The sequence below is a fragment of the Scaptodrosophila lebanonensis genome, unplaced genomic scaffold, assembly GCF_003285725.1.
Source record: "Scaptodrosophila lebanonensis strain 11010-0011.00,11010-0021.00 unplaced genomic scaffold, SlebRS2 tig00000122-arrow-arrow-pilon, whole genome shotgun sequence".
In the NCBI taxonomy this organism is placed as follows: Eukaryota; Metazoa; Arthropoda; class Insecta; order Diptera; family Drosophilidae; genus Scaptodrosophila; species Scaptodrosophila lebanonensis.
The window spans coordinates 1,886,906-1,912,393 of record NW_022060580.1 but is presented as its reverse complement, the minus strand read 5'-3'; the positions used below and the strand labels follow the sequence as shown (position 1 = coordinate 1,912,393).

The following is a 25,488-nucleotide window of genomic DNA, read 5'->3' as shown; positions in this document are numbered from 1 at the left end:
GCTACAGTCGAGCAAGCCCGACAGTAAAATAGCCTGTACTCTCCACAAAAGGGAAAAATTAAAAAAAAAAATTTAATAAAAATTAAATTATTAAAAAAAAAGAATGAATTAATTAATTAAAATAATTAATTAAATTAAATTAGAATATATGTTTATGTTCAGTTTAAACAGCAAACATTTACATCACGTACCTATGCGTGTTTATATGCGTGTATGTATGCAGCACAAAGTTGAACCAAAGCAGCAACAACAACAATAGCTGCGGGCAGCGCTGCCGACAGAGCTGCAGGCAGCGCATGAGCAGCGATTTTACTTATGGCTATAACTTTCTTCAGAATTGACCTATCATGATGAAATTTGGCACACGGACACATTAGTACTAACTGGATGTACCTACCAAAATTTGATTTGAATGATTTTAAAATTCCGAGAATTACGGAAGTTATAAGAAAAAATACGAATTGCTTGGGAGTGGGGGGTGTATCAGAAAAAATAAACAAACTCGATCTGCCTAGGGCTTATAGGAACCTTGATACCAATTTTGGTTATCCTAGTTCTTGTTCTTACTGAGATCCTTGCGCTCATACAGACAGACGGACAGACAGACAGACAGACGGACATGGCTATATCGACTCGTCTTCTCATCCTGATCAAGAATATATATACTTTGTGGGGTCTGCCATGCCTCCTTCTGTGTGTTACATACATGCGCACAAAACTAGTATAGCCTTTCACCCTTTGGGTACAGGCTATAAAAAGTCTATTCACAAAGTAATACTTGCATAAGTATACCTGCACTAGTTTTTAAAATGAGAGAGTTTCATAAGCCCTGAGTTTCAGAAGTTTTGAAATTTTTTATGGATTCTAAAATCCGACTCCTATTTGCGCTATTTAGATGATAAAATCTTCGGAATAGGAAATATGTTGGACAGTGGGAATTGAGTTAAGTTTCGACACCCCATGCGCGAATAATGCAATGTCATCGGGGGTCATTTTACCCGATGCCATATTATTTAAAGCCAAAGCAAAAGATTGATCTCCTCCTTGCCGCATAATTTCTGTTAGCTCGAAGAATTCGAACTTATCCCACAAAGGTGTAGTTAATACAATATAAGGATCGGACGGATTGAAATCGAATATCCAATTATCCCTACCAGGCGCAACTGTCTTAAAACCCCGAAAACAATGACGGAAATTCCCCCAAATATTGTTGGACTTTTAAAAATTTGTTTTAGTCGAGAGTCTTAATGAGCAAGCATTTTGGCACCTACCATAGAAATTTCATCAATTATGAGTAATTTGAGATCAATTAATTTGGAATGTAAAGTATTAACTAAGTCGGAACTTAATGGTCTTAAGTTGGAACCGGACTGATTAATCGGAAGAGAAAACATTGAGTGCAATGTGGAACCGCTGATGCCAACTGATTTTGTTTTCATATTGAGCATGATGTGGTTAAAGTAAACTCTCTGATTTAAATTAAGGGACCTAATAATATTTAAAAAATTTTCAGACGAAATCAAAGAGGAAAGTTTTATTATTCGGACATTATTATTATCGGACAAATCTGAATTTTTGTTATTTTCTAAATTTAAAAAATTTAACTGAGAATTTATTTCTTGCAAACCTAAAACTCGAAATCTATCATCTAACATAGCCTGATTTTCTTCCAAGTTATTTTCCTCAACATTTTGATCTACAATGTGTGTTCCAAAGTAAACAGGACTTTAACAAAAAAAACAGAACAAATGGTTTTTTCGGCAAAATCAATTTATTTTATTCAAAATAGTCTCCTTCTGCTTCAATACAGCTTTTTGCACGATCCAAAAGCATGACGAACGAGTGTTTTAGCTCGTTGGCCGGTATGGCCGCCAGTATGCCGGTGCAAGCCTTTTGAATGGCCTCTACGTCTGCATAACGCTTTCCTTTCATGGGAAAATGCATTTTCCGAAAAGGTAGAAGTCGCTCGGTGCCATATCAGGTGAATACGGTGAGTGGTTAGTGGTTAAAATGTGATTTTTGGTCAAATAATCGGTCACAAGCGTCGATCGATGAGAGCAATTTTTGGTCGTCAGTCAATTTGTGCGGAACAAACCGTGCACACACCTTTCGTAAGTCCAAATGTTCGGTCAAAATGCGATAAATCGATGTTTTGGAGATGTTCAATTCCATTTCCATCGATTTCAATGATGATTTCGTCTGATTTTTGGTGAATTCACGCACAGTTTCGATGGGAGTTTCGGTGATTACGAATTTTTATTGGCTCACATGTTGATCGTCATTTATGTCCTCACGACCTCTTTGAAAACGTTGAAGCCATTCGTGCACTCTGCTACGGGATAGGCAATCATCGCCATAAACTTGTTCCATCAATTGAAACGTTTCGGTTAAAGTTTTATCAATTTTAAAACAAAATTTAATGTTGGCTATTTGTTCGAAGCTCATTTTCGCACCGATAACACAGACATACTGACACTTAAAATGCAATAACTTCACTTCTAATCAATGAAATGTCATGAAATTCTCACTGGACAATCGTTTATCGATAGCAGATTCTAACGCACCAGTCGACATATAAATAGCGCCACCAGGGGGCGCTAGATTCAAAAAGTCCTGTTTACATTCGAACGCACCTTGTATATTTGCACTCCTGAGTGCATCTTGTAGCTCCTGATCATTAATAGCATTAAACTTTTTTCTATTATTATCTATCAACTCCTAATTCTCACTACATACCTCTTCACAATTTCTATCTATGAGCTCTAACTGTTCATCTGCCATGGCATGGCAGAATGCTATGAACTCGGCTAAACACAAACTGTTAAGATCATTGGGGCGTTGAACATAATGATATAATGGACCAAGATCAAATATATCTGTAGAATCAGATGGAAGGTTGCGGAATTGTTGTCTTGATTTGAGAATTCTAACTCAATTTCTAGGTAAGCCCGTATTTATATATTTTGCAGCATTGCTGCTTGCTGATAATTGCATTCCTAGACAAAAATATACGGCTTCTTGCTCGGATATCTCCGTTCCCGAAATAAATATATGGCCCAACTGCTGTAGCTTTTGCTTTATTGTAAAATTTTTCTCGCATTAAATTTCATATGCCCCTTTGCGATTTATTAATATAATTAATAATATAGCTATAACAAGCATACGGGTATAATATGAACTGAATATCCATATTAGCCCTTTGAAGAGACGGAAGGTGCTTGTTGTAAGCATTTGTCATACGCGCTTTAAAAGATCTTTTAAGAAAAATTTGGGGTTTTTAAGGTTCGATCTAAGCGCGTATTAGTAATCCTCAAAGTTCACATGAATGTGTGATAAAAAATTGTCAAATATATCAAGATGATTGACAATTTCCGAATTCAGATCAGCATTTAATGCCTCTTTAATTGTTTCAAGAGTAGCCTTATGAATTGAAGTATTTGGGAAATCTTCAGGCAGAGGAACTAAAATTTCTGTTCAAGGCATTGGAGGGTAAGGTATACCAAAGCGACAAATTAGCTTAGAATGTGGGATGAACCTCTATGTTAAAACTCAATACGCCAATAAAACTTAGTAACATAATGACATCCAAATATACCCCCATTTTTCCTCATCAATTTTAATTCCTCTCTAATTAATGTAATTTAATAGGAATATCAATATAATTAAAATAGTATGAAGTCTTTAAAAAGACTAATTAAAAATGGGATATGTATTGGTTATATTTGAAGCGGACAGAATGTCTAATTAGACACAAAACAAGCACTGATGTTTGTACGCAAATACAAAATGCTGCACTGACACGTGCGATGCTTGCGCGAGGACCTAAAAAACACAAAGTAACACCGAAAAGATGTGAAAAACCTGCACAAAATATGTAGTAATAATGTGCATGCACACTTCCCCTTTCCTTGGTTCTGGAGCAGGTGTGTGCTGACAGCTACTGTCACCTAAACTGCACAGCAGAAAAACACTCCCGTGGAGTTACGTTGCCGTTAAATTATGATGACGCAAAATTTGTAATAAAGACGCACAGTTGAGTAGCCGCGCCAAAAGTTCGCGCCATAAAGTATTGTACCTTTTGTAGGCACGAAAATTGGCATTATCAATTTTAATTGGCTTTATAAATGACACTTTTTATCAAAACGCTATAAAAACAGTAAAAATTTTTCGAAAAGAAACAAATTTGACACAATTCAATCAATAATAAAAATCGACCGGAGCTAAAGAAATGCTTGCTTGAAATCATTCAATGCAACTGACATTCTCTCTCTCTGCATCAATGAATCTCTCATTTGTCGCGTGCCATCTGCTCCCAGTGTTGCTAATTTAGCTATTTTCCTGCTATTTTAAAGCAGATTATGACAAAAATTTTAGAATTGCTTAAAATCTATTTTGCCCAAAACAAGAATAAAAACACAATGAGGGCTGTATTTAGGACTATAAGGAAGGGGCAGCCCTGGTTAACAGATACAAACAACAAATGAGCGACTAAAGAGTAATCAAAATAAATACATAAATAAAATTAAAAAGGAAAACCGAAACACGCATATATTGTATTTCAAGCTGAATAAATAAATTAATATAAGTTCATGCTTTGTCGATGTTTGTTATGCGAAAATATTTTGTTATATGTATAAACTAGCAGGTCTTGCCCGTCTTTGCTGGGCTAAGTAAAATGTGCTTATAATTATAAGTTTATCTCTATATATATAAAACAGTTTGACCTGACTGACTGACTGACTGACTGATTGGCAATCAACGCACAGCCCAAACGGTAAGAGCTAGGAAGCTGAAATTTGGACACAAGATCCCTCTTATAGTGAAAGTGAGCACTAAGAAGGGGTTTCGGAAAATTCGAGCTCCAAAGGGGGGAAAACGAGCTCCAACGTTTGTATGAAAAATCTACAATTTTTATCCGATTAACTTCAAACATAGTTTGTATACTCTCTAATCTATAAAAGAATACAAACAAAACTGCATACTCGGATTTTCGAAATTTGTGGTGGAGCTTGAATTATTGGGGTTTTAATATTTATTCACCTTTTCAAATGATAAGTTTGTGTTATAAAATTTTTCCGATCGATTTCAAATTTGGGGACTGTAATCTACGTAACTAAATCTACAACTTTGCGTTCAAGGATTTTCAAAATATGCATTTTACAAATGAAGGCAGAACAAACAATACAAAATTTCAAACAGTTGGGGACAACTAAGTATACACATACAAGCAGCTGTTCGTGTAGTTGCGTGCAAACGATTAAAATGGCTAAAGCAAAATGTGAGACACTAATGTGTGAATGTACACACATACATATGTATACATCTATGTACATGTACACATCTATGTGCGTATGTTCATTCGTCTTGCACTGACAGAGCAAGAAATGTTAATTAATTAAAAATTATTAACATTATACCATAAACATTTTGATGTTATTTTTTCTTTGTTTAGTACATTTGGCATAAGGGGACTACAAGGGCGTACGCAGGTTGGGCAGGGGGGACATTGCTCCCCCTAGAAAGAATTTCGCATTATGAATTACACCAGCACCATATGTATTACATACGTACATACATATGTACATACGTCTGTATGTATAGTATGTACATCAATAAGTATGTATGTACGTTCATACATTCCTATATATGTATGTACATATATAGGTTGCATACATACAGCAGTGGGCCATCGAACACAGTTGTTTAATCTCTATATATATAAAACAGTTTGTCCTAACTGACTGACTGACTGACTGACTGACTGATTGGCAATCAACGCACAGCCCAAACGGTAAGAGCTAGGAAGCTGAAATTTGGACACAAGATCCCTCTTATAGTGAAAGTGAGCACTAAGAAGGGGTTTCGGAAAATTCGAGCTCCAAAGGGGGGAAAACGAGCTCCAACGTTTGTATGAAAAATCTACAATTTTTATCCGATTAACTTCAAACTTAGTTTGTATATTCTCAAAAAGAATACAAAAAAAAACTGTATACTTGGATTTTCAATATTTTTCCTGCGGCCTGAATAATAATGATTTTCCGGTGGAAAATTCGGTAAACGAAAAGCTATGTGCAATCAACGCACAGCCCAAACGGTAAGAGCTAAGAGGCTGAAAATTGGACACATGTTGTCTTCAGTGGTGTAGGTGAGCACTAAGAAGCGGTTTTGGAAAATTCGAACGCCAAAGGGGGGAAAACGGGCTCCAACGTTTGTATGAAAAATCTACAATTTTCATCCAATTAACTTCAAACTTAGTTTGTATACTCTCAAAAAGAATACAAGAAAACTGTATACTTGGTTTTTCACCATTTTTCCTGGGGCATGAAAAAAGGGGGGTTTTCCGTGGAAAAATTGAAACACAATCAACACCCCACAGCCCAAACGGTAAAAGCTAGGAAACTGAAATTTGGGCTTAAGTATCCTATCATGGTGTAGATGCGCACTAAGAAGGGATTTTGGAAAATTCGAGCTCCAAAGGAGGGAAAAGTAGCTCCAAAGTTTGTTTGAAAATTCTGCATTTTTGAATCGATCAACTTTAAATTTAGGTTTTATAATCTATAAAAGAATACAAACAAAACTGCATACTCGGTTTTTTGTGTTGGAGCTTGAATTATTGGGGTTTTAATATTTATTCATTTTTTCAAATGAAAAGTTTGTGTTATAAATTTTGTCAGATCGATTTCAAATTTGGGTAATATAATCTACGTAACTAAAATTACAACTTTGCATTTAACGATTTTTAAAATATGCATTTTACAAATGCAGGTAGAACAAACAATACAAAATATCAAACAGTTGGGGATAACTAAGTATACATACACACACACACACACATACATACATACAAGCAGCTGTTCGTGTAGTTGCGTGTAAACGGTTGAAGTAGCCAAAGCAAAATGTGAGACACTAATGTGTGAATGTCCATACATATGTGCACATTTATGTATGTACATATGTATCTACATATGTATGTATGTACATTCGTCTTGCACTGACAGAGCAAGAAATGTTAATTAATTGAAAATTATATAACATTTTTAAAAGTAATTTTTTCTTTGTTTAGTGCATTTGGCATTAGGGTTTTCATTAATAGCTTTATGCAGCAAAAACAAATATCAAATAGTTGGGGACATCACATACACACACTCACACACACAACAAGCAACAGTTCGTGTCTATGTGTGCGGTTCTCTACGTACGGTTGAAAAAGTAAAGAGAAACATACATACATATGTATGCCTGTGTATGAATATTGCATGTATGTACATTCGTATTAATGTATACATTGGGCAATCGAACACAGTTGTTTGATTGTAAATAAAATAATGCTCTAAAAACAACAACAACTGCAAGTCATTAGCTCGCTCTTCTTCTTACGTTTTGACCATTTAATGTTAATTGCAAAGACAAAACGCCAAAATGTTACAGTTACCGTCGCTAGGCAACGACTGCGTAAGCGATAGTAAAGCAGAAACCGAATAACGGAGCTACGCATATTCTGCTTCGCATTGCGGGCAGATGTATGTATGTATATGATTTGTTCTTATTGATGTCAATAAATAATTAGATTTTATTATTTAAATATTCTGCTTATTGCATTCAAACTTCGATATTTTGATGGTATCGGTGGATCAACTATCGAGTTAATTTTGATTTATAAATCGGAACGTCCCGTCAAAATTGCAGCGTTCGGCAACGCTGATATGTACATACATTTAAATTTTTCATGCAGGCGTTATCCGCCTATATACATACATACATACATATATGTATAAGTATGTATTAAATTTTTTAATTCAACACTAATTTGTGTCTTCAATTCCAAATATGATTGTTGTGCTTTCTGCTTTACTATCGCTTACGCAGTCGTTGCCTAGCGACGGAAACTGTAAACTTTTGGCGTTTTGCCTTTGCAATTAACATTAAATGGTCAAAACGAAAGAAGAAGCGCGAGCCAATGACTTGCAGTTGTTGTTGTTTTTCGAGCATTATTTTTTTTACAATCAAACAACTGTGTTCGATTGCCCAATGTATACATTAATACGAATGTACATACATGCTATATTCATACACAGGCATACATACATACATACATATGTATGTATGTTTCTCTTTACTTTTTCAACCGTACATAGAGAACCGCACACATAGACACAAACTGTTGCTTGTTGTGTGTGTGAGTGTGTGTATGTGATGTCCCCAACTATTTGATATTTGTTGTTGCTGCATAAAGTTATTAATGAAAACCCTAATGCCAAATGCACTAAACAAAGAAAAAATTACTTTTAAAAATGTTATATAATTTTCAATTAATTAACATTTCTTGCTCTGTCAGTGCAAGACGAATGTACATACATACATATGTAGATACATATGTACATACATAAATGTGCACATATGTATGGACATTCACACATTAGTGTCTCACATTTTGCTTTGGCTATTTCAATCGTTTGCACGCAACTACACGAACAGCTGCTTGTGTGTGTGTGTATGTATACTTAGTTGTCCCCAACTGTTGGATATTTTGTATTGTTTGTTCTGCCTGCTTTTGTAAAATGCATATTTTGAAAATCCTTGAATGCAAAGTTGTAGATTTAGTTAAGTAGATTATATTACCCAAATTTAAATCGATCGGACTAAATTGATAACACAAACTTTTCATTGGAAATAGTGAATAAATATTAAAACCCCAATAATTCAAGCTCTAACACAAATTTCGAAAAACCAAGTATGCAGTTTTGTTTGTATTCTTTTATATATTATAAAAACCAAATTTAAAGTTGATCGATTCAGAAATGCAGAATTTTCAAACCAACTTTGGACCTCGACTTCCCCCCTTTGGAGCTCGAATTTTCCAAAAACCCTTCTTAGTGAGCACCTACATTATGACAGGATACTTGAGCCTAAATTTCAGTTTCCTTACTTTTATCGTTTGGGCTGTGGGGTGTTGATTGTGTTTCAATTTTTCCACGGAAAACCCCCCTTTTTCATGCCCCAAGAAAAATGGTGAAAAACCAAGTATACAGTTTTTCTTGTATTCTTTTTGAGAGTATACTAACTAAGTTTGAAGTTAATTGGATGAAAATTGTAGATTTTTCATAAAAACGTTGGAGCCCGTTTTCCCCCCTTTTGCGTTCGACACTTAAAACGCAATAACTTCACTTCCAATCGATGAAATGTCATAAAATGCGCCAGTCGACATATAGATAGCGCCACCAGGGGGCGTACATATGTGTTAAATTTGTATGATGGTATGCTTGTGTGTATATATTTCAAGGCAAAATGTGCGCGATGCATTTCATCCCTTATAGCCTCACTCAGCACGAACGAGCGCTCTGCTACTGCAGACCGGCTCGTACGACACTGCTGCTGTCGGCAGCGACCCGCGGCGAAGCACGGCGTACCCACACGACCCGTGACCTCTGCCAGACGACCCGGCCGATCCTCTGCTGCTGTCGGCAGCGACCCGCAGCAGAATTTCTCGCGGGCCCGAACGGGTTTTGCCCGCATTTTACGATCCCTGCTTTGGAACACACCTTGTATTATGTATGTATATGGATGGCATATGGCAACCCTTCTGTATATTTAATCTACCAAACTGAATAAACACTGCGATTTGCATAAACTTATCTGATTTGTTTATACAAGTTAACCACTAAATATTGCAAGTGTTTTGTAAAGGCAAACCAAAGTTGCATTCATAAATGCACTACTTGGCACCCAACATAAAGAACCTAAAAAAAATGTTAGTATCGCGATTAAGATACGAACAAGATAAACAGTGACAAAAAAAAGGCAAAAAAATGTCAAGAGCATATAAACGCGTATTCATGAAATCGGTCCCATATCCAATATTCAAAAATCGATGGTTGTGACGGCGACGTTGGAGTACATCAGGCTGCTACTTTAAGCTTCTACTACTAAGGTAACAATATAATCATGTAAGTGATTTGTAAAGTGAGAAGAGAAAGATTTTAAGAAATTAAAATTTTTTGAAGTAAAGAAAAGAGTACCTTTTTTTGAGTGGTAGGAAGATTTATCAAGATTATTTGAAATAAAGAAAATTAGCATTGCAAATCAAGGGTCTCATTGGCTCAACCTTTATGCGTTCTTTGGTTTCAAATTGGGTTTGAATTCGAGTGAGTAACTGTGACTGTGACTCCGACGTAGACGTGCACGAATCGGACGCGGCTACGATTCACAGTGCATTGTCCTTGACTTATACAATTTAGTCAACTGAGAAGCCTTTGAACTGCTTCTAAAATCAGGTTGTGTTAGAGGAGGCACGCTTTCCTCTGAAGAGGAATTTCATACTGTTCGGCGATAAAACTCGCCATATGATAAACTTTTCCGAAACAATAAAGGCCATCATTAACCCAAACGTGGTTAATGCGTTTCACTGTATTCTCCCAATCTTGGCTAGTTTTCAGCATGAGCTGGTAAGGGCCTTCCCAACTACGAAGTTTTGGTTACATTTCGTGGCGGACGTGTTCAATATCAGTGATAGAAGAGAAATCATTACTAAGGAACACAATCGAGCCCATAGGGCGGCGCAAGAGAATGTGAAGCAGGTCATGATGGAATACTATTTTCCTAAAATGACGAAATTGGCCAATGAGGTAGTATTAAATTGTAGAATTTGCACAAAAGCTAAGTACAACAGACACCCGAAAAAACAGGAACAGGAGAGATGTTACACATTGACATCTTCTCCAATTTTTTTCTTACCTGCGTTGACAAATTCTCGAAGTTTGCGGTGGTCCAGCCTATCGCGTCTCGAACGATAGAAGACACGAGACCACCTCTGCTGGTCTTAATGAATATTTTCCCTTCGGCTAAGCAGGTGTATTATGAGGTGTATATATGAGCTCACTTTTCATTTTTTGCATTACTCTTTTAGTAATAGTAATTTTAACATTTTCGGATTACGTTTATTATGCTTTGAATCATATCCATGACAACGGACGGATGCTGGCCTTGGCGAACTGCTCACAAACAGCGACCACCTCCATGAAGGAGGTACGGCCCATTGCCAAACACAGCCGAGTCACCTTGACCCTGTCACTGTAGTGGACGACGGCATTATCATCATAAACGATCGTAGCGCGGTAATCACCTACGACGACTGCGCCGCGGTGAAGGTGGATGGAACAAACCTCGTCACCTTTTCGTCCCACACAACCGTAAATGGCATACGATACTTCAATCGCAAGAGCGTGCAAAATCGGTTCCCGGTAGTAGCGGCAGCACCATTACTTAACATCAGCAGCCACGAAACGATACTCAGCCTTCCCTACATTCATCGACTAGGCGAGAATACCCTCAACTACATCAAAGAGGTTAGAGACAGGTTGCAGTCGGAAATACATTGGCGATTTCCCTCGGCATAATGCTGTTGGCTTGCGCTACGGGAGCTGGAATCTACTGGCTCCATATGCTGATAAACAAACGTCGAAACTCGCTGAAGATCTCGAAGATGTTGAAAAATTTAAAAGCGTTTAAAGGCGGTCGGTCTTCGAGAGGAGGAGTAGTTAACCACTGACTATTGGAAATTGCTGACCCAACGTTTTGGTTGCGCCAAATGTGTCACAACTGCACTGCTGGCAGCGACGGACATCCGCACATAAGGTGCTAAAGCTGCACTTTCGTGGGAGCGGCGACGGCGACTCTGCAGCAGCGGCAGCGATTTTGCAGTAGCGACGGCGACGCTGCAAGCTTAGCTTATTATAATTTAAAATTGTATTATTTAGTCTAAAGCTGGAAACAATAAAAGCGCGACGTATCGTCCGTACAAATTCCCTTTTTGTTAACTCGTTTTAGATTTGCAAGTGTATTGCAAAGGCAAGCCAAAGTTGCATTCATTAGACAGGTTACAGGGAATAAATATAAACACACATTTTCCATTTCTTTGATTAATTACTTTTAAATAAAGTTATTTAATAATAAAATTAATAAAACATATATATGTATGTAAAAAACGACATAAATACACACATAAGTATACATATATGTGTAAAAGGCACCCTATATATGTATGTACATACATTTAAAACAACGCAGCGTCTATGTCGACCTATGCATAGTTACAGAGAAAATTTATTTACATACATGTGTGTGTATGCGTGCAGTAGAATTGAAGCAAAGCAAACAACAACAGCTGCGGCCAGAGCTTGGGCAGAGATTTTATTTATGTCTATAACTTTCTTTATAATTGACCTATCACTTGGCATGCGGACACATAATCACTAACGAGATGTAATTACCAAATTTGAGTCCAAAATTCCAAGAATAGCGGGAGTTATAGAAAAAATCATGAATAGCGGGGGAGTGGGGGGGTGCGTCAGAAAAAAAATCACAAACTCGTCCTTTTTCGGAATTAGGAGAATCTAGATACCAAATTTGGTTATTCTAGCTCTTATACTTTCTGAGATCCTTGCGTTCATTAAACAGTCTGTCCATCCGTCTGTCCGTATGAACACCTGTATCTCTTCTATAATTTTTCTAAACATATGTACAGAGTATTTCAAAGTCGGGACACCCGACTTTAGCTTTTTACTTTTTTTTGCTTTTAGTGGCTTAAAGCAAACTTAACTTAACTTGTTAATCTTCCTTCGCTGGTTGATCGAAGGACTGTCCTTGATTCCTGTATTTCTCCACAAATTGATTGGCGGTAGTTTCGATTCTACATTCCTTTTAGGTCGTCTTAATTCTTATGTTCTCTGCAAAACCACGAGAAATTAATTTCCCTTTACTCTATACTTATGTACCAAACTATCTATTTCATTCCTAAAAGCCTCTGGCTTTTGTCATCTCACACGGCTGTGAGACGGGACATAGCTTGCCGGACTGGTTTATAAGACTTCCCCCATCGGGTCAGAAATTCCTTTTTATAACCTGTACCCGAACGGCAAAAAGTGTATATTAGGTTTGTGCAAACAGGCAGAAGGCAACATCTCCGACACTACAAACTGCATGTATATATATTCTTAGTCCGCCCGTATGGGCAACTCTCAACTCGTTTACTTTATGTATTGGTACTCAAGCAATAAGATGCGTCATGGCGCATCGGTGCAATGTCCTAGTCCACAAGTTTTGATACAATTTATTCCAATTTTTCATGCATATACCTTTAATTAACATGCTTTTTTCAGAATTACAAATGACGCTCGAGAGGATGAAATGGAGGAAAATATGGGCCAAGTTAATACTATGATTGGCAATCTGCGCAATATGGCCTTAGATATGGGCTCAGAGCTTGAAAATCAAAACCGCCAAATTGACAGGATTAATCGAAAGGTATTTATTGATTTGACCAATCATTGTAATTTCTTTTTGCCAATATTTTTAGTTTTTACTCTTTTGTCATTGTTAATAAGTAGCTCACAATGAAATAAAATGGGAAACACTAACTTAATGACCGTGGGCAATGATAATTTCAGAAACAAATTTAAATTTCTTCAAAAATAACACTACACAAACAACATTCATTTTGACTACTTAAACAAGAGAAATAAAATAACTGTTGCCAATAAGGATTTGATAACTTCTATAAATATATAAACAGAATATATCTAATAATGTATTGTTGTACTCGTAAAAGGAGAGATAATAATATAATATAGTTGTAAGTAATTATATAATTATACTTAACAAAATAGTGACAAAAACTTGAATCTACTACAATATATACTCGTATATAATTAGTTTTTATATGGAAAAGCAATACATCTAATGCATACAAATTTGTATTTTCTGATTACAGGGCGAGTCCAATGAGGCAAGGATAGCTGTAGCAAATCAAAGAGCGCACCAGCTATTAAAATAAAGGAATCATGAGCAATTTAAATGTATATATATCTATTCATTTTACATTTCGAATCATACATTTAAACAAGATTTTTTCATGCAACCATTTAGTGCTCCAAATGTTGTAAGATCAATTTTTAAGTTGCTATTGTGATACCAGGAATACTAGTACTTCTGTATCATTATATTTTTACAATTTATGTATCTTAATACATATTTGTAGACTCATAAACAATTATTAATAAATAATGTATTGTTGCCCAATTTAACAAAGTATTATCTGCATAAAAAGTATTATTACTATATACAAATTGTTTTTATTAGGTAGTTAATTGTAAGCAGCGCGTAAGCAGATTAAATGTTGTGGATAACTATTAGTTTATGTGCTGATTATAATTAATCATCTTTATAAAACTGCTCTGGCAAATGTTAATAGATCGATTATTTTACATAAGTTATAATGCTTTAATTTACATTTAATTTGTATATAAATATTATGCATAAATGGAACTAAGCCAACAAGATACATATAAAAGTGATATCAGTAACGTTGTTTGCTCACTTCAAAATGTTATTGAAATCGCTTTTATGAGCCCTTTATTCAGTTTATTAGTAGTTATTACATAACTTATCGCAATAATATGTTTATTTACAATATAAAAGTAAATCTATATAAAAAAATAAAGTCTAGTTTAAAAAACGTATGTATTTGTTGTTTAAATAATCGGAAAAATGGATAGCAGGAAGGGGAAATTATGCTCTGTATATGAAATGTACAATAGTATATTAGGTCTGCAAGAGCTGAAAAATGTAACAGGCAGAAGGAGGCGTGGCAGACTCTGCAAAGTATATATATTCTTGATCAGCGTGACAAGACGAGTCGATCTAGACCTGTCTGTCTGTCCGTGTGTCCGTCTGTATGACTTTCTGTCCGTCTGTCTGTCTGTCCGTATGAACACCTGGATCTCAGAGACTATAAGAAATGGTTAGGTTGGCCAGGTGGGCTTTGCTCTAACATATTTGCTTGTGTTTTTTCAGCGTGGCTGCGCCAAAGACCGCGCATGGTTGCATGTCAACAGCCTGAAGGAAGCTAGTGGCATGCTCGTTCCTTCCGTGTCTGGAGGGATACATGCAGTACTTCCCTTCCTTGCCAGTTCGTCTGCGATGCAGTTTCCCTCAATGTCTTGGTGTACTGGTACCCATGTGAGAGTGATCCACATTGGATTTCAACGCTTTAAGGGCCGCTTGGCTATCTGAGTCTATAAATATCGGTCTGCCGCCTGCCATATTGGGTGATAGGTGCCTTGTTACCTGCCTGCGCTGCAATGACCTAGGAGGCGGAAGGACAGTCGCATCTCCAAGTCCGGAGAGTAGACACCTCCACCGACTCTCTGATCCAGTTTAGAGCCACCCGTGGAAAAATTGATGGCATCGTCTCTCCGGTGTAGGAGAGTTTCCCAATCTGTTCGAGTGGGAATCCTGACTACGTATTTCTTTTCTCAAATAAGTTTGGGTGTGCAGTAGTCCATGTGGGTGGGAACCATGGGGTAAAGGCGGAGTATGCTAGCATGTCTTCTCATTGAGTTCTTTCAGGCAGAGGTTTCTTAGCCTTAGGGCCGAGTTCGTGGCTATTTCTCTCCCTACGATGTCCAATGGGAGAAGATGAAGAAATATATTAAGGGCCTCTGTTTGTGTAGCTCGGAGCGTCCCGCTGATGCACACTTCCGCTGATCTCTGCACTCCCAGATACTTCTAGTAGAATTTTAGTGGAGCCCCCTTTAAAGTGGGTGCCTCCAGCTTCAGAATCTTGTACTTTCTTGTCATGGGACTTACTCCCAGACCACAAGGGGATGGACCTGCCTGAGGTATACTTCTACTAGTCTCTCTAGAGTTTTCAATAGGAATGATGATAGACTGATGGGTCTGAAATCTTTTGGTTTGACGTGTGGTTGACTTCTAGGCAGGTTCTGAGCATTGCCAAAAGCCAGGGCATGATGCACAGCAGGGACTGTTGGAGTTGGGCCGGGACGATGCCGTCTGGGCCTGGAGATTTGTATGGCTGGAATTATTTGATAGCTCAGCATATGCTTTGTTCTGTGACGATTTTATCTATAATATGCCTAGGTACCCCCCCTGTTCTGGCTTTAAAGGATGTACTGATACCATCGTCTTCACTGGATGGCTCTATAGCGTTCAGAATATCGGCTAGATTGGCAGTCGCTTCCGTATCCGCCTTGTAAATATTCAACTTTATCTTGTCGAGCCCGTAGTTGATTCGGGCTTCAGTTGTGTTAAGCCGCTCAATACACTTGTTATTGAGCATATGGACGACTTGCATGGCTGCTCGTTTAGTCGCCTTAGTTTTGATCACCCTCCAGCCCTGATAGTTGACTTTTGGGTTAAACAGCTGTATGACCTCTATTATTTTTGCTGTTTCCGTGGGCTTTGCCGGTACCCAAGCTCTGGCCCTCGGGCGGGATGGTATATCTTTCGCATCCTACACGGCGAGGACCTCCCCTACCCCACTTATCGCTTGCTTGAAGAGCTCTGCCGATCTTTCGTCGTCGCACACATTAAGTTTGACAGCACCGTCGCACCGTCGGACGTCAATTGTAGCGAGTTTTCCGCAGATTTTTGGATCTTGGGATCGATTTCACTCCGATCAAGCGGTGAACACAAGCAGGGTCCCCAAAAATATTCAATTGGCCGATCCTCAATTCCATATAAAAGAAGTAGTAAATTTTAGCTGCCAAGAAGAACAATTACTTTCAATAGACTCAACGTTACAAAAGTTTTGGTCCATTGAGGACTTGCCGAATAGTTCGAAAGTTCTCTCACCTGAGCAACAGCTTTGTGAACAACACTTTGTCGAGAATAAAAAATCTGGTCGCCTTGTCGATTTCAGGTCGATCTGATCCAAAAAGTCTTGGTTCGTAGTTGCGAAACGTCGTTTTTTGTCGCTGGAAAGGAGGTTGTCGAAAGACCCTCAACTGAAAAGCATGTATCTGGAATTTATGGACGAGTATGTTTCGCTCGATCACATGTCCTCAAGTGACAACAGATACTCCACACTATTTTATCCCGCATTAGAGTGTCCTGCGGCTTCAAAGCACGTCGACCAAGTTATGTGTCGTTTTCGATGCCTCTTGCCGCACGTCCACTCGGATTGCGTTGAATGACAACTTAATGTTCGGTCCAACAATTCAGGAGGAGCTTTATTCTACGCTGCTTCGTTTTTGTTTGCAAAAGTTCGCCTTAGCGGCAGACATAAAAAAAATTCGGAGCGACTTTTATGTCGACGATATGTTAACTGATGCTGAAAGCGTTGAACAGCTAAAAAAAACTTCGAACAGAATTGTCGCCTTTGCCCGCTGATCACAAAATCTAAAATGTTGCTGCAAGATTTGTGGCTACAGAAGCTAGATTGGGTCGAATCCATTCCTGAGCATCTTCATACAGTTTGGAACCTTTTTAAGTAAAATTTGTTGAACCTCAGCGGTATTCAAGTCCCTAGATTCGTCCATACAGATACGCAGTCACCCATTCAAATACATGCGTTCGCCGATGCCTCAATGCGAGCTTATGGCGCCTGTATTTATGTTCGTGTTTCGACTGCGAATGGTTGGAAAGTGTCACTTTTGACCTCAAAATCCAAAGTAGCTCCACTCAAGACGAAAACTTTGCCTCGTCTTGAGCTGTGTGCAGCTCACCTTCTCGCAGATCTTTTTCGTCAAGTCCGCCCGTTGCTTAATTTTCCAATAGACAAGATAGTTATGTGGACTGACTCGGAAATAACGCTCCACTGGATCAAGTCGCATCCGTCGGCATGGTCAGTTTTCGTTTCAAACAGGGTTTCTCAAATCCAAGAGTGGTCCGAGAATGCAACGTGGCGACATGTCCCAACGAAATCCAACCCAGCAGACATCGTGTCCAGAGGATGTAATGTAGACGAGTTGCGTAGCTCCATTTGGTTTACAGGGCCAGCCTTCCTCATGGAATCGGAAGAAAAATAGCCTGTGAATGCTCACTTCGAGCCGCCTAAAAATTCAGCTGCCCCAGAAGCTCGTAAGTCTGCTGTAGTTTTACTCTCGAAGTTATCGAAAGCTACTCGTCACATTCAAAGTTGCTGAGGGTCTTCGTTTGGGTTTTTCGATTTATACAAAGGTGCAGAAAGGTCTCGAAGCCCTTTGATCCTATAGCCAAGCCAAGCGAACTCAATTTGGTATTCAACAAAATTGTTCAAGTCATCCAGGACAATGAGTTCGGTGACGAAATCGACAAGGTTCGAAAAAAGAGAACACTTAACGTTAATTTACAGCGTCTGAGACATGAATTTAAAGCAGACGGTTTCTTATTTTTCTTGCTGAGAGTGAACGGAACATTATTGAATGCTTCTATCCCATACGAAGCCAAGTTTCCGTTGTTGCTTTCGAAAAGTCGCAATTCATAAGATTATACTTATCTTATATGCATGTCTCAAATTACCATGCTGGCCATGCAGGGCTTATACTCCTTGCTAATACGATACATACCGTATCAGGTGGAACAATGAGCTGTACTAGGTCATATCGTACGTATGGAAGAAGAAGCTCCAGCTCAGAAAGTGTGTGATGCGTTGCTTGCTTCAGATTTTTCATTTTTATTCGGATATTCTTTTGTTTTCACTTTTAAGGGTATTTTTGTTAAATACAGGTAGGCTTCTGTTCTCGTTCTTAGATTTTCCGCGAATAACTTCGTAGTTCTTTAATTTTTCTTTAAGCTTTTTAATATTTATTTGTACAGAATGGACTTTTTGTCCTTGATCGTTAATACCATCTATAACATATTGAGTTATTTCAATATTTTCACGTGTGGCCAATTCTTTCATTTAAAAACAAGTAAAAAAGCTAAAGTCGGGTGTCACGACTTTAAAATACTCTGTACATATGTTTAGAATAATTATAGAAATTACAAAAATTAGGAGAAAAAAAAAAAATTTGGATTGATTTTACCTCTTTCGGTATTCGAACTCACGTAAAGTGTGTATAATTGCACATTTATATAGCAATGCGCGTCTATTCGTGTCTGTGTGAACATGTTTGCAGTCAACCAAAGCACCAGCATCAACAACAGCTGCGGGGCAGCGCTTGGGCAGCAAATATATTTATGGCTTCTTAAATCGGTATATCACACATAATCACAAACAGGGGGTATTTGCAAAATTTGATTTTGAAATTCCAAGAATTACGGGAGTTAGAGAAACTTGCGATTTGTGGTGGAGAGGGGAGAGGGAGGGAAATTACAAAATACGCATTTTCTTTGTATTCTTGTTAAATCGGTCTTTCACACATAATCACTAACAAGGGGTATTTGCAAAATTTGAATTCGAAATTCCAAGAATACGTATTTTCTTCGTATTCACATAAGGCATCTTGGACTAAAATTTGGTGTCCCTAGGTTATATTGTCTGCGATATATGTGGGAATGGGTCTAGCAACGTAGTGCCAACAGCCCACCAAATTCACCACATGCATGAACAATAGATGAAGTCGAACGATGAGGGAGGAGTTGAAAAGAAGATGTGAAACAAGACGGTTGCATATAAAAGACGAAAGACGAAACGACGCTGTTATTCAACTAAATAATTCAATTAAACATTTTCTTGTACTACAAATTCATAACTATATTTATTAAAACTATTTAAACATATTAAATTGGAGCCTTGGATCCTTTATTTCCGTTAAAAGTATCCCAGGTCCCACATATATAGGTGATTATACGAATGGAAAATTGGGAAAACCCCCATAGGGGGGAAGTGGGGGGAAAATCACAAAATTAGAACAAACTTGCACAGCGTACACACAAAGGGCATCTTTGTGCAAAGTTTGGTGTCTCCACCTCTTATAGTCTCTGAGATCCAGGTGTTCATACGGACAGACGGACAGACAGGGCTAGATCGACTCGTCTCGTCATGCTGATCAAGAATATTTATACTTTGTGGGGTCTGCCACGCCTCCTTCTGCCTGTTACATTTTCAGCTCCCGCAAACCTGTACATTTCATGTACAGAGTATAAAATTATTCTTACAAACTTTCACTTTTTTTATTTTTCTATTTTTTGTAATTGAGCACTATTTGTTGATATGTTACGCTCGATCTCTGAGCAAAAATAAACTTCTGCAGTTCATTTAATTTCATCAGATCTACCAGTTTTGTTATGCGGCAAATGCAAAATATTTGACACTATAACCAGATCGTTGTCTGACATACGCTCGGCAACGAAATTTATTTTCGTGGTGTACTGCACATCTTGATCGTTAAATTCAAAACCCTCAAATTCGCGCAAGTGTCTTCTATTGTTCCTCGAATACGAATTTCTGCAAAAGAAAATGTTTTGTCTCTCCCATTGGTTGAGCCCCCAAAATTATATTCGGTTATTTCCAAACGAATTATTTCGTTTGTTTATAATGTATGAATATAATGTAGTTTATTTTGTAGCATGCGCAAATATAGAGTACATACTGTACTTGAGTTAAGTAAGAAACACATTGTAACACTTTGTTGCAGTGCTTACGTTAAATATAAGAACCAAGCATATTTCAGGTGCGATGCAATATTATCGCACAAATATGCCTGAGAACAACATAAGCGCAGCGTCGGCATGTATTACACATCCGACGGCACAGGCAAACATTCTCTCTCGCGCTCACACTGTCACCAGCGCAGAGCATATATATATATAAACTGTCAATGCGGGCGCCTTTGCCAACCAAAGCACCGTTACCATTCTTATATATATATATATATATATATATATATATATATATATATATATATATATATATATATATATATATATATATATATATATATATATAAGAATGGTAACGGTGCTTTGGTTGGCAAAGGCGCCCGCATTGACAGTTTATCGGCAGTAAGAAGTCGGAGAGAAACAGCAGTCGAACTTTCGAGAAGCAGACATAGAAAGTTTGAGAAGGAGACATAGAATAATAGTGTAGCAATCAAGAGGATCAGCAGTCTTACAGCAGTCAGCAGTCTTACAGCAGTCGTCAGCAGCAGCAGTCGTGAGTCGGTCGCAAGAAAGCAGTCGTGTTCAGCCGTTCATAGTCAGTCGTGAAGCAAGCCGTTACCGAGGTCTTATCCCGTCGCAGTTGTTTAAATATATCTTTGTACGCCTTACTTTAATTTGGATTGAACTTATATAATATTAATAAACTACATAATAATGATAATTCACATTTGGGGGCTCAACCGGGTCCAATAATAAGTAAAAGCGTAGAAGCTGTGTGGAAAGAAAAAGTCTCAGAAGTGTGTTTTAAAAAAAAAAAAGAGGACAGATTGTTTTATAAAAGTTGTTAAAATCGTTAATATACTGTTTAAATAAAAATGAATGTCGTCTTGCAAATGGCAAAAGTTGATGCTGAAAATATTTCAAGGTTGTAAAATATTTTGTGCTGTCGGTAAATAACTGTACATTTCATGAGTGGATGTAAAGTGAAGAAGCAACAGCCGAAAAAGCCGCCAATACAAGTGCGAGCGAGACCACTGTATACCCGTCAAGCATCAGCACGTAACCAAGGAATGAACGAGACTCAACAACAGAACGTGCAACTGACTCAGGCGCCAACGGTTGCAAAAATAAACAATGAAAGCGGAGATAAAGGAAGCATTGCGCTGGTTCGGGATCAGAGAACCGAACAGCAGCCCAAAACAGAGAGAAGTTCCGTAGCAGACAGCAATAAAACGCTTCAAGAACTAGTTCAGCTCCTGTCGTTGAAAATAGAAATTGACGAACGAACCAAAAATGATTGCACAATTGTGGCAGAGAGCTTTGCAAAAATTATCCCTGAGTTTGATGGAAAAAATATGCCGGCGAAGTTCTGGTTCAGAAATTTCGAGTTGAACGCAGATGCATACGGGCTTAACGAAAAGCAAAAGTATGTCCAGGCACGTGCAAAAATGACGAACACTGCCCAGCTGTTTTTGGAGTCAACACATGTGTTTGAATATGCTGAACTCAAGAAGCTTTTAGAGGAAGAATTTAAGTGCGACTATAAGTGTAGTGCAGATATTCATACCGAGCTGCGTGAGTGTCGCAAATCCAAACAGGAGTCATTTCACGAATACATGCTTCAAATGAAGAAGATTGCTGCAATTGGAGACATTGACACGCAATCAGTAATACGATATGTTGTTGATGGGCTGCAAATGAAGAGCGACTTTAAGTATACTCTGTACAGTTGCAAATCGTTTAGAGAGCTGCAGGAGCAGTATGAAGTGTACGAGCGTGTATTTGAAAAAGACAAAGTTGACAAGAAACCATTTCAGCCGAACCGAAAAGTATATCCAGACAGTGCCGAAAAGAAGAATCATTGCTTCAACTGTGGATCCACCGATCATTTACGAAAGAATTGCCAAGCCGCTACAAAGTGTTTCCGCTGTAACCAGAGTGGACATATGTCCAGAAATTGTCCAGCAGTAGCAGCGCCAGCCGTGCATGTCGTGCGTGATGAAAAGCGTTTTAAAGTGGTACAGGTGAACAACATCAAAGTGAACTGCCTAGTCGACACAGGAGCTGATGTCTCAATTATGAAGAAGCGTGTTTACAACCAGATTAACAATGTTCAGTTGCGTAGTTGCTTTTCAAACCTGCGTGGCTTGGGCAACAATATTACTCGTCCTGTGAGCAGTTTTGACGCAGAAGTTGCAGTCGATGAGGAGAAGATATCTCACAAATTCGTGGTTGTTGCTGATCGAGATGTGGAATATGATGCTCTGCTGGGCTACGACTTTACTAGCCAATTCAACTTTACGTCATCGGCCGATGGATACAAGTTTTCTTCCCTGTTGGGGGAGAAAGCTTGTGACAACATTAATCAGATAAGTATATGCAATTTGACGTGTACAGATTCTGATATAGATGTACCGTTACAGTATGAAAATGTCGTGCGCTCGATGATCAACAATTATAAGCCGAGTCAGTCGGTTGAAGAGTTTCCAGTTATGCTGCATATTGTACCCGATGGAGAAATTGCTCCGTTTTGCCAGTCGCCCAGTCGTCTCTCTATCACTGAGGATGAAGTAGTCAACAAGCAAATAAGGGAGTGGCTTGACGCAGGCATTATTCGGCAGTCATCTTCAAATTTCGCCAGCCGCATCGTTTTGGTTAAAAAGAAAGATGGTTCTCATCGTATATGCGTCGATTTCCGGAAGCTAAATTCAATGGTATTGAAGGATTGTTTTCCTGTGCCGATAATTGATAACGTGCTGGAAAAGCTGCATAACGCGAAGTGGTTCACCGTCATGGATTTGGAAAATGGGTTTTTCCATGTGCCCATCGCCGAAACCAGTAAGAAATACACAGCTTTTGTGACTAAGAATGGACTTTACGAGTTTAACCGTGCACCTTTTGGATTCTGCAACTCGCCGGCTGCATTTATGCGCTATGTCAGATGCGTATTTCAAAACCTTTTAAACGCTGATGTCTTAGACTTGTATATGGATGATATCATAATTCATGCAGTAACAGTCAACGAATGTATGGAAAAAATGAGGATGGTCTTTACAACAGCCGCTGCTTATGGACTTCAAATAAAGTGGAAAAAATGTCATTTTCTGCAAAAGACTGTAAATTTCTTGGGTCATTTTATTAAGGATGGATACGTGTGGCCAGGAGAAGAGAAGACGAATGCAGTCAGCAGATTCGCAGTGCCGAAAAATATAAAAGCAGTGCAGTCGTTTTTGGGACTTACCGGATTTTTTAGAAAATTTATTAAAGGGTATGCTGACATTGCTAGGCCTTTAACTAATCTGCTGCGCAAAGATGCTGTATTCCGGATGGAGGCTGAGGAACTTGAAGCAGTTCAAACGTTGAAAAATGCACTCATACAAGAACCTATTTTGAGGCTGTACGATCGAGGTGCCAGAACTGAAGTTCACACAGATGCATCAAAAGAAGGATTTGGTGCAGTCTTAATGCAGTGGTTTGATGACAAACTTTACCCAGTCTACTTCTGGAGTAAAAAGTCAACTGAAGCTGAGGCTGCTCGTCATAGCTATATATTAGAAGCTAAAGCCATTTATCTTGCGTTAAAGAAGTTTCGCCACTACTTGTTGGGAATAAAATTTCGCTTGATAACCGACTGTGCTGCATTTAAACAGACGCTGCAGAAGAAAGATGTCCCACGCGAGGTAGTCCAATGGGTCATTTACCTGCAAGATTTTGATTTCGAGGTGGAGCATCGACCCGGTGAGAGGCTAAAACACGTTGATTGCTTAAGCCGTTATCCGCAGCGTGTAATGATTGTGACTATGGAAATAACAGCACGAATCAAAAGAGCACAAGAAAACGACACAATGATTAGAGCAGTCGCAGAGATACTCAAAAATAGGCCATACGAGGACTTTAAGGCGAAAGGCGGATTGATTTACAAGGTAGTACTCGGCAACGATCTGTTAGTTGTTCCAAAAGCGTTGGAAAGGGAAGTCATTACGGAAGCTCACAACGCCGGTCATTTCGCAGTACAAAAAACTATGCACGCCGTACAGCAGACCTACTGGATACCACACTTGGAGCAAAAAGTAAACCACGTCATCATATATATCATATATATATATATATATATATATATATATATATATATATATATATATATATATATATATATATAAGAATGGTAACGGTGCTTTGGTTGGCAAAGGCGCCCGCATTGACAGTTTATCGGCAGTAAGAAGTCGGAGAGAAACAGCAGTCGAACTTTCGAGAAGCAGACATAGAAAGTTTGAGAAGGAGACATAGAATAATAATGTAGCAATCAAGAGGATCAGCAGTCTTACAGCAGTCAGCAGTCTTACAGCAGTCGTCAGCAGCAGCAGTCGTGAGTCGGTCGCAAGAAAGCAGTCGTGTTCAGCCGTTCATAGTCAGTCGTGAAGCAAGCCGTTACCGAGGTCTTATCCCGTCGCAGTTGTTTAAATATATCTTTGTACGCCTTACTTTAATTTGGATTGAACTTATATAATATTAATAAACTACATAATAATGATAATTCACATTTGGGGGCTCAACCGGGTCCAATAATAAGTAAAAGCGTAGAAGCTGTGTGGAAAGAAAAAGTCTCAGAAGTGTGTTTTAAAAAAAAAAAAGAGGACAGATTGTTTTATAAAAGTTGTTAAAATCGTTAATATACTGTTTAAATAAAAATGAATGTCGTCTTGCAAATGGCAAAAGTTGATGCTGAAAATATTTCAAGGTTGTAAAATATTTTGTGCTGTCGGTAAATAACTGTACATTTCATGAGTGGATGTAAAGTGAAGAAGCAACAGCCGAAAAAGCCGCCAATACAAGTGCGAGCGAGACCACTGTATACCCGTCAAGCATCAGCACGTAACCAAGGAATGAACGAGACTCAACAACAGAACGTGCAACTGACTCAGGCGCCAACGGTTGCAAAAATAAACAATGAAAGCGGAGATAAAGGAAGCATTGCGCTGGTTCGGGATCAGAGAACCGAACAGCAGCCCAAAACAGAGAGAAGTTCCGTAGCAGACAGCAATAAAACGCTTCAAGAACTAGTTCAGCTCCTGTCGTTGAAAATAGAAATTGACGAACGAACCAAAAATGATTGCACAATTGTGGCAGAGAGCTTTGCAAAAATTATCCCTGAGTTTGATGGAAAAAATA

At 38.3% G+C, this 25,488-nt stretch overlaps 1 protein-coding gene across 2 annotated transcripts in view; it reads left to right on the top strand.

Annotated features, from left to right (window-relative positions):
* The window catches only part of LOC115628654 (synaptosomal-associated protein 25), a 183,891-nt gene extending 169,453 nt beyond the window's left edge, over nt 1-14,438 (top strand). For both annotated transcript variants that reach the window (XM_030524822.1, XM_030524821.1), the window contains exons 7-8: nt 13,155-13,299; nt 13,766-14,438. In XM_030524822.1, coding sequence (XP_030380682.1) covers nt 13,155-13,299; nt 13,766-13,828 — 208 coding nt within the window. In that variant the 3' untranslated portion in view covers nt 13,829-14,438. The remainder of the gene's footprint in view (nt 1-13,154; nt 13,300-13,765) is intronic.
* Nucleotides 14,439-25,488: the final 11,050 nt, after the last annotated feature.